The sequence below is a fragment of the Passer domesticus genome, chromosome Z (genome assembly GCF_036417665.1).
Source record: "Passer domesticus isolate bPasDom1 chromosome Z, bPasDom1.hap1, whole genome shotgun sequence".
Lineage (NCBI taxonomy): Eukaryota > Metazoa > Chordata > Aves > Passeriformes > Passeridae > Passer > Passer domesticus.
Window position 1 is genome coordinate 63,775,757 of NC_087512.1, and position 16,977 is coordinate 63,792,733.

The window sequence follows — 16,977 nt, forward strand, 5'->3', positions numbered from 1 at the left end:
ACTGCTGCTGTTTGTTACAGTTTATATAGTTATACTTTTTATTTACTCCTATTCAAAAGTGTTTACAGCTTTTAAATTGGAATTGTTCAACATACTTTTTGATCCCCAAAACTTTTACAGGAGTTGATTACTTGACTGACTGAACACCATCAAGAACAATATTTATGTCTCTCCAACTTGTGCTTTTGCTTATGCCCTATGGACAGAAATGGCACAAGGTCTGAGCACATACAGCAGTTAACTGTCACTGAAAATTCAATATAAAAAAAGAGAACACTGACATCCACACAGCACAGGAATTGTTTTTACATTCTGTTGTGATTCTGCAAAAGGAGACTGCAGGACTTTATGCACTTTTACTGCTGGAAATCATATACCTGAAGAAATGAACTATTACATGTATTTCTCTTGTCTTGGAGAATAGGAGTTTGGGCTTTAACCACAAACATTTCTCTTTATGTACAAATGCTAAACCACTCCGCTATTACCCAGAAGACAGGTATAAGCAAATCAAGCAATCATTTGACATGACATCTACCTCCAGGAGACACTTACCAGCTGAAGTGCTCAATCACTTAGTGGCACATCATCTACTGGGGTGCAGCTCACAAGGTTTCTCTCATGCTTCATTGAGGAAAATCTTCAAGTCAGATTGATGGAATTACCAAACTGTAGCATTAGATAATTTGCACCATGTATTAGACCTGCAAATGTAGATTGTGACTGTACTTTATTTTGTACCTTGTAACTCCAAATAAAAATTGTGAGCTAGTTGAAGGTGGGATCCAAGGTGTCTGAATGACCAGACTCTTGTGGCAAACAACTATGCTGTGTCTCTTTGGTCTGTTAGCCTGGCCAGGCGACAGCAGTTCAACACTATCATGAGTACTTACACCTTCTCCTCCACACAAAATTACTTTCACTCCTTTTACTAAGTCACCCCTTTGTTAAGTCTCTGTTCACCTAAGTTTCTGATGTTTGTAGAGGGCTCAAAAGAGAAAGCCCAGATCTGCAATTGTAGTGCAAGTTTTGGGACTACATGACTCAGTGGAGTCATGAATCAATGTATCAGTGCAGCTGTCCCTCAGTCGTATAATCTGTAAAGTGAGATTGATCACTCAGTACACAGGAGATCTTTGATGAGAAACTGCTGCATGCACAGCAATTCTCAAAAAAAGCTTGAGAATAATTGCATCAAACATCATGCAGTTAAACACCATCTTCAGACTGAAAACATGCAGTAAAACATGAGAGAAATGAGGATGCCACGTACAAAATCATGTCATACACTGAAAACATCAACAACTACTAAATGGCACGAGCTCTGCTGCAAATAATGCAGTGAAAAGCTGTGTGGCATTAAACCACACAGCACAGAAGAGACTCTTGGAAGAATCACTCATCCACTTTAGGTGGGACATGCGTGTGCTATAAATAAAATACAAAATATTGACATGTTTCTCTGCAAGAAAGACAAATAAATTTGTGGTCTTTTTCAATTTATGATATCTACATGAGAAAGCCAAAGTACTGGCTAGCCTCTGCATTAGGAATATTGCTGTGCAGATTTACGCGGAGATCTCTTTTCTTTCTTCTAGGTTTCCCATTAAAAGCTCTTTAGGGTTATTAGTTCTGTTACCGAACAGAGTTCAAGGGAAACATATTTATCTGCTTTAAGTCATATACTGATTTTTGCAATTGGAACATGTTAACTCAGACCTTTTTTTCTAAGGTTAGGCCCTCAATGCAATTATATTTTAATACTACATTGGGTCAGTCTAATTGATATACACACATTATAGAAATAATTTGCATGTGGAATCATTCCATAAGAAGATGCAGAGCAAGGACTCCAAGACTCCTGTACTTAAAAAAAAATTAAGTAATGTTCATCATCTACTTTTGATAAAGAAAGGTATAGTGGAGCCAAGACATATAGCTACTACTTTGCCACCATCTATAATCTGCATATTTATCAAAAAATGTTGCTGAATGTGGCTACTGGTAGGCATTTAGAGCCTATCAGTTTAGTCATTTAGAGACAGTTGCATGGAGGGAATGCAGAGGAATAATTTTTTAAAAATTCCTAGATTGCTCTCAAAGTTTGAAAAGGGACCATGTTTTTTCTCCCAAAGTTTAATTCTTCTCATTGCTCATACAAGGGATCAAATCTCACCTGAAATCTCACCTGTGTACCTACCAACAACTATCCCAAGGATTGATCCCTGGCACAGGGGCCAGCTTGCACAGAACAGATTTCATCAATGTTATTTACCTCCAGAACTCCGTAACAAGCTGATCACATCCAAAGTGCCCACCAGAGATGGTATCTTGCCAGTTCCTGAATTGAGCACAGGCCAGCAAGTGCTCTAACAACCAACTGTACAGATGACTGAGCTACACTGTCTCAGAAAATTTCCCAGCACTACCAAGTCTAGTGACACAGCTGTAGTGTGGCAGGCTTAACATTAAGCCTTTAACATACTCATTTTGGTCTCAGTCAAAAATGTGATTCAACCTTTTTTAACCACCTACTTTAGGATGAAGTAATCTCTAAATGAGCTTTTGTCGCTCTAATTCTGACTAAGAGGCATCTGACATCTCACAGCGTTATCGTTATTAAAGAGCAAGGCGGAGGTTTTTGTGACATTTAGCCTTGGAAACATATTAAATATGGTACAAATAAAGCTGAAGTGTGGTCTTTGTAAAAAAGAAATGCATTTTACAAGTTTTCTTGTCAAGTGTTTTTCTTCTCTTGATAATCCAATACAAAATGTTGAAAACCTCTTATTTTTTAATGCACATTGAATTTTATCCAAGCTTGTAAGTCACAGTCCTCATGAAAAACCCTGTAGTTAAAGGAATTTTTTGCTCCCCCTTTTTTTTTTCCCTCACCCCCAGTATAAAGATGTTCTAGTAAGATAATGTCTTGAATAACCTTTGTCTAATATCCCTGAAGAGTAATTGAGACCTCAGGGTAGTCAAGAGGAACATAAGCCAAAAAGCTGTGCAAACATGCAGAATTTGATTTGCAAAATGAACACAAACAGCAACAATTGGTTAACAGAAGCTGCTTTGGCGTTGGAAGGAGTTGGAAGAATGGATGTGTGGATTTCCAACCCCCTCACTGTGACTTTACTGTGTATCAGTACATTCAAGTTTGAGTTGTGGGGATAATTGACACGGACACCACTTCTGTTAAGATCTTAGCAGTAGTTTTCTGAGACTTTGAAGTCCTGGAAATGACAACATTTGCTCAGTATGCTCAAAGGTGGCACAACTGTGTATTTTATCATTTCATTCTTGACATAACTTTAGTTTCATTTAGCTTCTTCAGGTTTCCATGTGTATTTAAGACTAGTTCAAACTACACATTACAAATCTAATCATAAAAGTTAGTCTCTAAACCATTATTATAATTCACAAAAATAGTGCCTCACAGTTTGAAGGGTTTGCATCGGGTTTTTATTAACTGGAAATAGGGTAACTGAATTTTGCACAGAATTATTTTTTAATATCAGGATGTTGTGAAGTACTAGGTCTTTCATAAAAACAGTGTAGTAACTTCCCTTTCCAATACTTACCTTATTCCTTAGTCTTTAAAATTATTTATTAAATTTTTATCAATTTGCATTTTTTCAATTCAGTTGCATTAAATCAAGTGAATTAAATTACATTACAAATATTGGCAGTTCAGTATAGTTGCAGCATCAGTATAGTAGCATATTGGTTGAGTACAACACTTTGAGTAAATCTAGACTTCGATTTTTTGTTTTGTACAACGCTCACTGATCTGTCCAAGAGTCAGTCCTTCCTTTCGTACCCTTTTTCTCCCACTCTAGCAACTGAAGTCACTTAAGTGATACCAAATGCAGAGATCAGCTCATCTTCTACTTGGGCTTCTGATGTTTCCAATTTACTGGAAATATTCTTTTCAAAGAGAAAAACATATCAGGACAATCTGATTTTAGAATCTGTAACTGTCTCTTTTTAAAATAGGAGATTCAACATGTCTCTTGCAAATGCTACAGACAATGTACTGGGAATCACTTATTTGTTCACTTGACACATTATTTATTTGACATGTTTGCAGTCTAGTTTGTTATTTAAGAATATGAGCAAGGAAAATTTTCTACCACCTGAAGTCATGCCTCAGCTCCAGACAGAAAGAGTGCACGGTCCTTAAAGAGCTACCAGAGGTAAGTAGTGACCACCTCCCTGACGCAAGGCACAAACCCAAAGGGAAAGTGGTAAAAAGGAGGACTCTCTGTAAAGAAGGTACAGAAGTTACGTGGGGGAATTAGCAGAACTGGAGCTGGCAGTCACTAAAAGGAACAGAATAAAGATAGCCGCTTAGGAGCACTGAGGAAATAGAAAGCAAGGGCTGGATCAGAAAGTACTCACTGTATACTGCTAAACTAGGGACCAAAAAAAATTACTTGTAGTTGGAAGAAAATTAAAAGCAGAAAAATGCTGAAGCAACCAGTAAAAAGTAAGTATTGTTCAGGGAATAGGCTGCATCTTAGATAAACAAATAATTCAAAGCTTCATGATTCATTTATCCAGGTCCAGAAATGCATGTGGTAAAGAAGGAAATCCAGACCATTACTGTGGGCTTTACATTAGTGGATTATCATATTTTGAGGAACTGAGGCAAACAATTTTATTCAACTTCAGAAGACAAAAATTATTTATAGATTCAGCATAAATTACAACCTTCTATAATTAGCTGGCAGATACAATGACCTATAGTTCTTCTTCAAGATCTCACTGTCTTTTGACATTTTAAAACCAAAACACAACGCCCCCAATACACACACACATCAACCTTCTTGCATCACTTCTGAAGAGCACATTTGCAGTTTATCAGTAGTTTCATTTGTTAAGATCAAGTGAGGTGAAAGGCACCAATAGAACATTCTTTAAACCAGACTAGTAGCTTATCTTAGGTAAACACACTGTCACACAGGAGAACAAACTACTTATATTTGTAAGGCCAGCATGTGGACACACTACGAAAAAGATTGAAAAAGAGCCCTAGATAAAACTATGCAAATACCTTTGTCCTTGTGTACCCTCTAGTGGCCGTCGAGGTTGTGCTGGCCTCACAGTAAGCAGGCAATTTCCTCAACCAGACAGAATCAGAGTGCTCCCCTCTGCAACATCTCTTTTAAAGAGATGGAGATGGATGAGATCAGGGTTCTGAGCAGGCAAAAGTATGGATTATTTGAAGTTTAAAGTTTACAACAAATTTTGCCTTGTTAGTTTAATGAAGTGAACCCAAGTTTTCCACTTAAAAAGTGCCAAGATACATCAAGCTATCCACACAGCAAGCATTCAGAGCATGTGCCTATGGTTTATGTGGTGTATGTACACGCTGCACACAAACTGTGGCAACATCAGTAAGTTAACCTAGGTATTACTCTTCCAGAAGTCCTCTCGGGTGAAAAAAATCCAATACACAGGCTGCAGAGACTACGTAAGAGCCACCTATGTATGAAATAGCAGTTTCAGAGTACTGTAATTAAAATAGAAATGGCTGTTTTGTCTGTACATGCTGAAGAACTGGCTTACATCAGGGACAAAAACTGTCATCCAGCATAAGAACATTCTCCAAGCAAACAACTAATGTTTAATTTGGTTCAGCTTAAACAAACATAAATGACTGTATAACAGACATTTCAAATAAACCCACTAAAAATCTCCACCCCTCACACCCAAACTCTCCAATAAATAAAAGCAAAGGTCAGTACCCTAGTCAAGGTATGAAGTCCTCTCCATAACAGAAAAAACCTCAAGTCAATTCTCACTGCTACGATTTAGCAAAAGAATGTAAATTCATTCTACCGTACAGTGGACCACACAGCTGGTAAAACATGTAAATTAACAACAGTCAAAAAGAGAATATATACTACTTTTTCAAGAACTCTAGATGCAATAGCTAGCTGCATCATTCAGCTAAAGATGGAAGTCATTAAACAATGTAAGAAGAAACACATTGAAAGCTGTTGAGCCTTCAACAAAACGTGACAAAATTTGTGCAGGAGGGAAGTATTGTGAGGCCTCTCATGATGCTGTGCCATTATAAATGAGGTACTCAAATTATCAACATGATGAAGGCTAAGGGTGCAGAAATTGGACTAGATACCAACACCTATATATTGCAATAAAAAAAAATCAAAACACTGTATTGAAATAATATGAGATAATGCACATTCAAGATGAAGACTTCACAAAGAACAGGATGCACACCACAGATGTACAACACGTAAGAAGTAAACCAAATCCCAGGCTACATGTACAACAGACATTACTTTTAATAAAAAGATTCTTTTTTCTTGAGTACAGCATATGGACAGAGCTGTCCAGTCAGTCCTGCAGATAACTGAAATAGTTTCCCTTCGGATACAGCAATTAAGTAGTCAGCAAGAAGAACACTGGCTCTACTCGACATGGTAGGTGCAGGTGTTTTTTCTGTACCCCAGGTGTACATCAGAAAAAAAGCCATGTGATCATATAGTCCAACCAGCTCTTTGCTTATGCTATTCACCTGCACCATAGGTTCATAGGCAGCAATGAAAAAATCCCTCTTTCTGTGTGTTTACAGCTTGAGTTTAAGTCAGTCCTTTCTTCGTTTTGGAAGAGAAAACCTGAACAACTGTGTGGCCAGTCATTCATCCCCATGCCTGAGTTTTGCAATAATGCAGTACAAGCTTGCCATCACTTCCAAAACACTGCAAAAAAAACACAAAAAAACCCCCAAGAGCTGTTACAATTATTCATGGGCTAATATACACATGAAGCAAAACAAAGTCTTCCCAGATAAACATCAGATAAACATGTCATGGAATATTGTCATGAGAAAGCTCCCCATTACATGAGAGGCATAAGAACACACTGCACACGACAGAATGCATTTCCAGAGACTGCATGAAGTCACATCTCTCTGGACCCCATTCACACAGATCTGTGAATATCAACTGCACCACATTAAATGCAGGCTGTTACTGCTAGGGGCAGTGAGAGATTTCAAGTGCCTGAGGTGTGCTGACAAATCCTGCTAAATGCATTTGGAAAGGATATTTAGGATGAAAGTTACCTCATAGAGGGTCCCCACTTCTTGGTCTGGAGATGGAGCAAAAGACTGGTTTACATATATGAACTGCAAGAAAATGAGAGAGGAGATGGAGATCACACAAGGACCCCTCTGGCAACACAGAAGAATCATTCTGTAGTCAAAAGTTCTGTTATAATCTTTAAGCATGTAACAGACTATGACCAGTTACTATCTTCACTTCAGCGTGGAGGAGCAACAGGGCCATGAGGAGTCACCTGTCTGGCCAGCCAGACCAAGCCAAAGTAAACGTGCTGACTTCCTTTTCCTGCAAGCTGACCCACTACTGTCCCACACAGCTGCAGAAAATGGTTTAACTCTTGCTCTTATTTCAGCCCAAACCACTCATGCTATTCTAGATTTGTTCAATTAGAGAGTGGCCAACACACAAACCAGAAACATCTTGTTCTATTTTTGAGTCATCCTTCTCACTTCTTGCTCCAAGAAATGCATTTACACTATAGGAGCTAATCCCACATGACAAAGAGGGCCTTGGGATCTGCCGTGTGAGGCAGCAGTGCGTACTGGGGTATCGTGTGCTGTTTCCAAATAAAAGAAATAAAATTCCTAGCGCTTTGCTCTTGAAGTACAGCCTTAGGCTTCAGCCACACAGGAAGGCTGTGTTCCTGAAATAATGATAGTCACTGAATCAAACTGTTGAGAATGTCCTCAGTCAATATCATACTTGTTACTCTTTTTTGAGATATTATACCATGGAAGAGCAGATCCCTCATGATTTCCAGGGGAATCAGAAGGCCAGTGCATTTATGCCTATATACTTAAATAAGATCCTCCAAACCAAGAACAGAATGAACTCAGCTACACTTTAGTTGACTACTTTAATGAGTCTAGCTTTAGCTGTATGTCTTCAATGAAAACTTCAGACTGTATTGAGAGTTCACTGCAGAACAACAAAATCAGTGCAATTGTATTTCCAGCTCTTCCAGTGTTATCATGAGCCCACTTTGACTAGTCACTTCTGTAGGAAGGAACCCATAAATAACACTGGCAATCTGCTGCCCAAAGGCAAACACTTCCCAACTCACCGTTTTAAAAGCAAAATCAGTCCTATGATAGTAGCTAAACTATTTTAGATGTGAGTTCTGAAGGAAACAGACACTCAGACTCAGAACCTGATCCCAAAACCTCTCGACTGGCTCTCCAATACTCTGTCTCTATACCTAGTTCCACCAGGTACACGGTGCCTACCAATGTTTTCCTGGGACACACGGCTCACAGCGTGCACACAGCTCTGCCTGGCAGACACCAAGAAATACAGACACTGCAAAAAACCCAGACGTCAGTGCCGAGCACACCCACACTGCGCTGCAGCAGCTTGCTCAATATTACACACAACCTGGGGCCAACTTGGAATAGCTCTCTAGGTGCTCCTACTCCAAGTTTCCTACAGGCAGCTGTAGCCTGGATCCCAACAGTCCTTGCAGGGTTTGACAACGTGGGCCCTGAGCGCTCAGCCCTCGCCCGGTGCCCGCCCGTACCAGCTGTTCGGAGGCCATCAGCTTGAGAAACTTCTTGATGAAGTCCACGAGGCCCTGGATGGTCCGGGTCCGCTCCACCGCCCACTTCTTGGTCCTCATGATGGGGGTGTCGCCCACGGCCTTCAGCAGCACGTCAACTGCGGGGAGCGCCGCGTCACGGCGGGCCCGCCCCCGCCGCCCATTGGCCCGCCCCGCCCGCCCCCGCCGCTCATTGGCCCGCCCCGCCCGCCCCCGCCGCCCATTGGCCCGCCCCGCCCGCCCCCGCCGCCCATTGGCCCGCCGCGCCCGCCCGTCACCGCGCCCGCCGCCCGCCCGCGCCCGCCCCGGCGGAGGCCTCCCGCCCCAGTACTTTTCTTTTTCGCGTCGCCCGCGGCCTCTTCGGTGCCCGGCGACCCGGCCGGGGGCGGGCCCGGTTCGGCGGGCCCCGCCGCGGCCCCGCCCTCCGGGGCCTCCTCCCCGCCGTCGCTCCGGCCGCCGCTCTGGGCCGCGGCGGGCGGCGGCTGCTCCTCGGGCTCCGCCATGATGCCGCTGCTGGGCGGGCGGCGGGAAGTGACGCCACGCGAGGGGCGGCCTCTGCTCTGCGAGGCGTTTTGTCCCTCGTGGGACGCCGCCTTTCCCGTCACGTGACACGCCGGGAGCGTCACGTGCGAGCCGTCCCGCCGGTCACGTGGTGCGCGCGCCCCGCTGGCAGCGGCCCGGGAGCGGGAACGGGAACGGGAGCGAGGAGCGAGGGAGGGAGCGAGCGAGCGGGACACAGCGCTGCTCGTCCGGCCGCCGCCCCACCATGATCAAAGCCATCCTCATCTTCAACAACCACGGCAAGCCGCGGCTGTCCAAGTTCTACCAGCGCTACGTACGGGCGGGCCGCGCTCGGCGGGCGGGCGGGCGGGCGGCAGGGCTGCACGGAGGGGCCCGGGCCGGCCCTGCGCCGCGCCCGCAGGCTGCGGAGCGAGCGCTCCCGTTCTCCCTGGGAGCTGCCTTGAGGAGCCGCGGAGGGAGGGCTGGCGGAGCGGGGCCAGGAGCTCTCACCCAGAGCCGGTCCTTGCGGGAGGTCCCGGTGCGCTGTGAAGTTGCAGAGGACGTGAACACTTAACGAGCGGAAAAAGAGCATTCTTTTACGTGGTAGAAGGCAGGCAGCTCTGAAAATGCAGCATAAACTCTCAGTCTGATGGAAAGAAGATGCGCTGGAAAATCGTGATTTAGTTAAAGCATAAGCGATTTTAAGATATGGTGTGAGCGTACTGTATTTACTAGCAAATATGCTGAGGTCTACGTAAGCATTAAAAGACAAGAAAACAGTGGGCGTTTCTTAAAGTTACATAAACAAATAACTCGTTTTCTAGCAGTGGAGTTACTTGGATTTGTGGCCCTTTTCTTGCAGCTCTGATGATTAGAGAACTCATAGTTCATTGGAAAGGATGTATCGTACTTGCACACCTCAGAGCAGAAATGCTGACTGTGACACCTCAGTTTGCACGGTCAGGTTTTGAATTAAAGGAGAGTAACTGGTGCAGTCCTTGTGTGTGACTGAAGTAGAAGGGAAAGGAGGTGAACAAATGGCCAGAGGATACCAGATTTTTCTCGTAAAACCATCCTGATCTCTTAGTTTCATAACTGGTGTTTAAACAAATTCTCAGGGCTTAAAGTAGGCTAATAAGTTTGTGTAAACAGAATGCTTTGAAGTTTTGAAAATGCGAGTAGCAGACTGAGAAACTTTCTGGTGCACAGAAACCGGTGCAATCATTTAGATTGTATTTCTGTGTGTGATTTCAATAATGTGGATTTGTTTGTGGACGTTTTGAAGCTTTTGCATTCTTAAGTGTCAATTGAACTGGTACAGGAGGCAAATCTCAGCTTTTTTCTATGAGGGGATGCATGTCCTGCTTTCTAGAGGGATTAATTCGGTCAGACCCGTGAAAGCAGTGCTTCTTTCATGATACTGAAGCTTATAACATGGGTCTGACTTTTTCAGCTGATATATGTGAGAACAGAAACTGCATAAAATGAAGTTGATATTTTGCAGTTAGGTAGAAGAACAGTAATTTATGGCAATTAAAATACATGTCATCAGTTCGTCTTTCAGATTATGGACCAGTGGCCATAATTTCAAAGTTAAAGATTACGTTTCTAAATAGCCAGAAGAATTCAGTCTCAGAAGAGATGTTTCTGATCTGCTAAGAGTTAAGGTCATGGTTTAGGAGAACCTGTTGCTCATGGTGCCCTTGTATTTTAGGGTATTTCTGGAAGTGTTACATGTTGTGCGATTTGAAGCTTCCCTGCTCTCTTTGAGCTTTGGGGCCTTTGTTTTCCTCTTGGTTTATGACTAAAATTAGTTCAGGCTACCTTGGAGATACAAAAAAATTCAAGCTACTTGAGAGCACTTCTGGTTTGCTTTAAAACTTTACTTTTAGATTAATTTGTACTGAAGTTCCCAGTTTTCCACATTACTCAGTAATACCTTCTTCTGCAACTTGTAAATGATGGCTTTTTTGTGTTGAAATGCCCCAAATAATACATGTCTTGTTAGCTGGCAGATTTAAGGCTTCAGAAGTAGATAGTTTGAGAGTGCTGATATACTTTGTGTTCTACAGTCTTGTGTGCTGTGCGTTGTCAGTCCTTCTTAGCAAAGTGTGTTTTCTTTCACAGAGTGAAGATACGCAGCAACAAATTATCAGAGAAACTTTCCATTTAGTATCAAAACGTGATGAAAATGTCTGTAATTTTCTAGAAGGTGGACTGTAAGTATTAAGTTTGAAATAAATGCCCAAGTACTGGCTTTCAAGTAGTATTATTTCTGATTGCCTTACAGCTTTTCACAGCTGTAATGTAAATGCCATGCCACTTGAGACTTGTTGATGCACAAGCAATTAAATCATTCTGCTGCAAGTGTACATATTCTTCACTAACTGAAGCATAGCTATGTGTACCAAAATGTCTTAGGCAATAAATTTTTTTTCCTAGTGCTGTAATGGCCACAGTGCCATATCTAGTGCCATGATTATTTCAGATGCAAGGATGGGGAAGGAAGAGGCAGATGTTGTTTTGCTATAATCAAGCTAAAGATTTCCGGTCACATTTTGAGAGGCATTGGCATTTGCCATTCCCACTGACTCACAGAATCACAGAATATTCTGAAGGGATCCACAAGGTGTCTGAAGTGAATGGCCTATACAGGAATCCACAGCCCAGTCTTGGTGTTTTTAGCACCATGCTCTGACCAACTAGATAAATATCTAGAAAATTAAATACTTTGGAACTGTTCTTTGGCTTGAACTCCTAAAATTTGAGCAGGCAGCCTTTCTAGTAGCATTCAACAGCCTTTTTATCAGGATTTGGGCTTGCTATAGGAACTAGGAAGAAAAAAAAAGTTTTAAATGTGCTAACTAGTACAGTTTCAACCAAGATATTTTGTTAATAAAGGAAAACTAAAGTAGGAGGAAAATGAGGCTTATGTGTTCTGTCTCTGTATGACACAAAATAAAACTTTAGAATCACCTTCATAGTTTTTGGAAGTCATCTTGCTTTATCTGAAGAAATTCTGAAATGGAGATGTTTTAGTTTTGAGTATTTACTAGCCATCAAGAGTAAATAGATAAAAAACCACCTTCTAGAAGAAGGAGTCAGAATTGGTGGAAAAAGCTCATGATCTCCAGTGTGGGACAGCGATTGTCATAGTCTGTTAAATATTATATTTATGGGAATTTCTGGTTATGGAAAGTTGGTCCTCTAACACTTAGATTTTCTGTGTACAGAGTCAGTTAAATGCTTAGCTGTACCATATCAGCTAGGATATCTTTTTTCTTGCTCAAAATTATTTCTGATTTTCTATATACTGTTTTTTAAATGTAAATTATTCTTTTCTGACTACTCAGCTGGTGATTCTATCATCAGGTTCTTGGGGATGATCTCAAGTTGGAAACATTCTGGCTTGAATTCTGTAAGTCAAAGGCAGAAGACATACGGAGCTTTTTAAAAATCGCAGCTGCTTAACAAGAAGAAACTGAGACAGAGAACAGAATTCTGGCTTTCTTCCTACTGCTCAGTTACAGGGTTACCATTTCAATATTTTTTCAGTATTTTTTTCTTTCAGGACAGGGTTCACTTTATAGTTTGCAGTTAACTCAAAGGCCTCAACAGTTTATGTGTGGAAGTATGTGTACTTCAAGTATGAAGTAATTGAAAGAATTGGGTAAATAGATGACAAAAAAAGAAACTTCAATTGCTAGGTATTTCCACTGTCATATTTGTTTGTAATAGTGTTGTCTGATACATAAACACAATTCCTGCTCTTCAGAAGCAAAAAGTTCCCTTTCCCTACTCCCATCCCTGCTCTCTGCCAAGCATTAATGCAGAGCAATGTGCTTAAACAAAAGAGACAGAAAAGGTTTTAATTTTTTTTTTAATCTGTGTATTCTCTCCCTGTGATAATGACAGAAACTAAAGGGATGAGTTAATGTTGCACCAAATGGGTGATGCAGTTCTGGTACAGAATTAAGGAAGAATCACAATAGTCATGGCCATGTAGGTTCAGCCTAAAAAATACTTTTGTTTCTCTAGGAGTGGGCCTCTTACAGCTCAAAGCAAATGTCAGTGATCTGATGTAGATCTGTGCCTTATGTGCCTTTTTTTTGGAAGGCCATAGCAGAAGAGTGGAAGAACATACCTCTTTAGACCTCTTCTCATTCAGTGCCATGATGATTAGTGAGTCCATAAAAATATAATTGCTTCTGTGACTGTAACATTGCATCATAAACTATTGCTTGAAGTATGGTCCTACTTCTCAAGATGCCAAACATTTGCAGCACAGATGTTACATGTTCTTGGTTATTAAATGGATCTTAAAACTAATTTAAGGCTTTTTTATTAATCCAAATGTCAGTCTTCATTACAGTTTGTTGGGGTTTTTTCCATCTTGATGCTCTTCTGAGAAGGTGAGGAAAGGATTCATAGGCACACACTGTTAATCTGTAAAGCAGATTAATCCCTGTGCAGTGGCTGCCTGCACGTGTGGAGTGGATTTAATACCTGCTTTTTTGTGATCTGTTTGAAATGATTTTAATAAAAATTGTGTACAGGTTGATGTTATTTTTATTCATGTGGATAACAATAACTGCTTGTGTGGTAAATGTAAATTGACGTGTATTGTTACTTGGTCTTCTGTTGGAATTATATCACAAAATAAAAGTTGCAATACAGTTGTATTTAGGATAGCTCCAGCTGTTAATAATAGGCCTCCTATTAATTGAAATTACTGTGAGGATTTGCTCAGCTTAGACTGAGATGCTAACTAAGCTTTTCTTGTTTTATTTCCTCTTTAGATTAATAGGTGGATCTGATAACAAACTAATTTACCGACACTATGCCACCTTGTATTTTGTCTTCTGTGTGGATTCCTCAGAAAGTGAGCTTGGTATTTTAGACCTCATACAAGTAAGTTCTTTTTGCTGCATTGTGGTTTGTTTTTTGTTTTGTTTTTGTTTTTTTTTTCTTAATTACTGTAATTCAACTCTAAAGTAGCTTAGAACTTAAATATTTTGCTTGCCTTTTTTTGGTAATATTTGGAAGGTTGCTTTTATACTGTGAACATACCAAGAAGTGCTGAGTATTATTTTCAGATTGTTTACAGTTTTATGGGCTGTCTTTGAAAAAGTTGTTGTCCAAGTTGATGGGAAAGTGAGGAAACTGTTGGGAGCCTCCTGAGCACAAACTATTTTTTGTTTTAGCTTTTCAAGACCTTTTTTGGCTGCAGGTAAAAATGGTGCAACATTTGCTATACAAGTGTAGATTTTGAGAACTTTAATAGGCAATGCTATGTATGTATATTTATATATATTAATATATATCCAGACTTGCACACACATACATGCGTGCATATATATACTCAGTATAAATGTATAATGCATAAATATGTCCAAAACGTCTTTGGATTAAAATTTCCTTGTGACATATGAGCTTTTTGGCAGGTATGCCTTAGAAAAGGAGGGCAAATGCTCCCCTAGGTATGTGTTCCCCACCAGGGGAAGTGGGATGGGTAGGGTGAGGACTGGTCAGGAGGAAGATGATCCATAAGCCTATGTTCTTTATTTCAGTAGGAAAGGCTCAACAGCACAGATGGTTTAATAACATAACTGCTTAATAGAACAGAGTGAGAAGATGAGTGTAGGTGGTAAATTCTACAGCCCTTCAGGTTCTGGGCATGCCACCTTCATGTAGCACCTAGTGGAATCCAGGTGGGTTTTCCTAAAGTGCACGGGGCAGACAGATCCTGCGTATGGAGAGAAGCTTTCCCTCTTTTGAATCTGTGAGCTATTACATAATCTCCTCAAAGGAAAACAGCTCTTGCTAAAGGATGTTTTCAGGAGAACTTCTTGCTGCAGTTTGAAGTCACGGTGAGGCCATGCAGGTGGCATGCTCACTGGTACCATGTGGGAGCTGCCTGCAGGCTCCTCCATTATAGTGAGCTGGCTGAGTTTATCCCTTAGCCAAGGAATTTCTGCAGCACGGCACAGGCCTCTGTGTCTATTCAGGCTGTGTTACGTGGATAACTAATGCCTAAACGTACAACAGTCTCTTAGTCAGAATCTGTACATTCCATTCCTACGGTTCATTTTTGCCAAGGACATCATAGGTTATAGACTGTTTTAAGAAAATCTGGCCTGCTCAGCCCAGCAGAGGAGACATGACCTGTTCAAGATAACTCAAACAGAATGTCCTCTGCAAAGCATTCTGTGCAGGTACAGTTTCCTTCCAACTCAGGGACCCATTGGGATCATTGAGTTCAACTCCTGGCATTGCCCAGGACCCCCCAAGAATCACACCATGTGCCTTAAAGCATTGTTCAAATGCTTCTTATACTCAGGCAGGTTTGGTGCTGGGGCAAGTATTTAAACTGCTAAATATGTCCATTATCAACCTAGTAACAAATACCATGTCTGGTAACATGAATGCTCCTAGGTCGAGGCCTCTGACTAAATCAGTGTTTTTTCCAACTTAATACTTGCAGGTAAACAATTTCACCAATGATCATTAGTGAACTCAGATGTGGCAGAAAACAGGTTCACACCATGAAGCGATTTATGTCAGTGCATGAAAGGGATCTCTCTTTTACATATATATGTATATGAAACAATAAATATAACTTACTGTTAAGCCTTTCAAAAGCTTACACATCAAGAGAATCGATATATTAGCTGTCCTGAGACATGGGACTGTATCAGTTCATCACTGTGTGTCTCTAAAGCCTCAGAATTCCCTGCAAACCTTTCTTGAAGCTGCATAGCTTCTCGCAGACACCTCCTACTGTTCAGCTCCAGTGTTGCTGTTCCAGACAGTAGATACAGAAAAGTGCCTGTGTGGGTAGCAGGAAAGGAAAGTCCCATCTGGATTCTTACATGATCTTTGGTTATAGAACATTCTGCAGTATCCAAACAGTGCAGCGTTAATAGGTAAGGTACACAATGGCTCTACCTGTTCATAGCAGTTTGTTGTACAGCGTTGCTTAGTTTCCTGTCACATAGTGTGTCTTCTTGGAAGTGCCAAAATATTTATGATCAGGGAAAAGACATATTCATATGTAGACAGTGCAACCTAAATTGTACACTCAGATGTTGAAGCAAATTGCTTGAGCTTACTACTACCCATAATTATATGCCCCCAAACTTTTTGAGTTAAAGAATTTAAACTTTTCTCTAAAATGTTTTGCTTCTTGTACCAAAAATACTTAAATAGATTTTGATGTCCTGGTCTTTGTATTTCACATTGTTTCCAAAAATGCCGCAGTGTTTAATTACATATCAACATAATTGCTTAAAGAAAACTGAAATAATAAAAATGCTATTTCCATTTGTAGAAATATTTTGTTTTTCTGACTTGTATGATTTTGTTTATAAATCATACAGTCTTACCACAGTACCTACAGCTGTTGAGGATTCCAAATTCTCTTACACATTGTAATTCAACTATTTGATTATATTATGGAGTATTAGAGATTGTCTTAGTTTGGAAAGACAGGTGTCTGCTAAGGCAGGAGCCTCCCCTGAAATGGGACCCCCATGTAAACCCCCATCCCTCTGAATTGCCATAAATTTTAAATTAAGGGGATTTCAGGCAAAAATATGGGAGCAGGAATAACAGTTCTTTATTAGGGAAGAAAATAAAAAAGATAAAATAAACAATGCAGTAGACCGAAACAACACTGACAGAGTCGGAACACAACCTGACACCCTGTTGGTCAGGGTACTGATAGCAGTCCAGTTGGAATTGTGGCTGCAGCCCTCCTGGAGTGTCAGGTGTGGTTGTGTTGGAGCAGGGATCCTGTAGAAGGGTGTAGTCTTCCTCTGAAGATCCAGTGGAAGAGGCAGCTGT

At 41.0% G+C, this 16,977-nt stretch overlaps 2 protein-coding genes across 3 annotated transcripts in view; one reads left to right on the forward strand and one right to left on the reverse strand.

The window, feature by feature from the left end:
- Positions 1-6,293: 6,293 nt before the first annotated feature.
- ATG12 (autophagy related 12) lies at positions 6,294-9,180 on the reverse strand. Its single transcript, XM_064405356.1, has 4 exons — positions 8,963-9,180; positions 8,614-8,750; positions 7,100-7,162; positions 6,294-6,734 (listed from the first exon to the last, which is right to left on the reverse strand). Exons 1-4 carry the CDS (start codon positions 9,132-9,134, stop codon positions 6,675-6,677), a joined length of 432 nt encoding a protein of 143 aa, XP_064261426.1. The 5' UTR covers positions 9,135-9,180; the 3' UTR covers positions 6,294-6,674.
- An 81-nt stretch (positions 9,181-9,261) lies between these two features.
- The window catches only part of AP3S1 (adaptor related protein complex 3 subunit sigma 1), a 29,310-nt gene continuing 21,594 nt past the window's right edge, over positions 9,262-16,977 (forward strand). Inside the window, exons 1-3 of one of the 2 annotated variants that reach the window (XM_064405353.1) lie at positions 9,262-9,466; positions 11,260-11,351; positions 13,932-14,043. In XM_064405353.1, coding sequence (XP_064261423.1) covers positions 9,398-9,466; positions 11,260-11,351; positions 13,932-14,043 — 273 coding nt within the window. In that variant the 5' untranslated portion in view covers positions 9,262-9,397. The remainder of the gene's footprint in view (positions 9,467-11,259; positions 11,352-13,931; positions 14,044-16,977) is intronic. The other variant, XM_064405354.1, reaches the window with a different exon arrangement.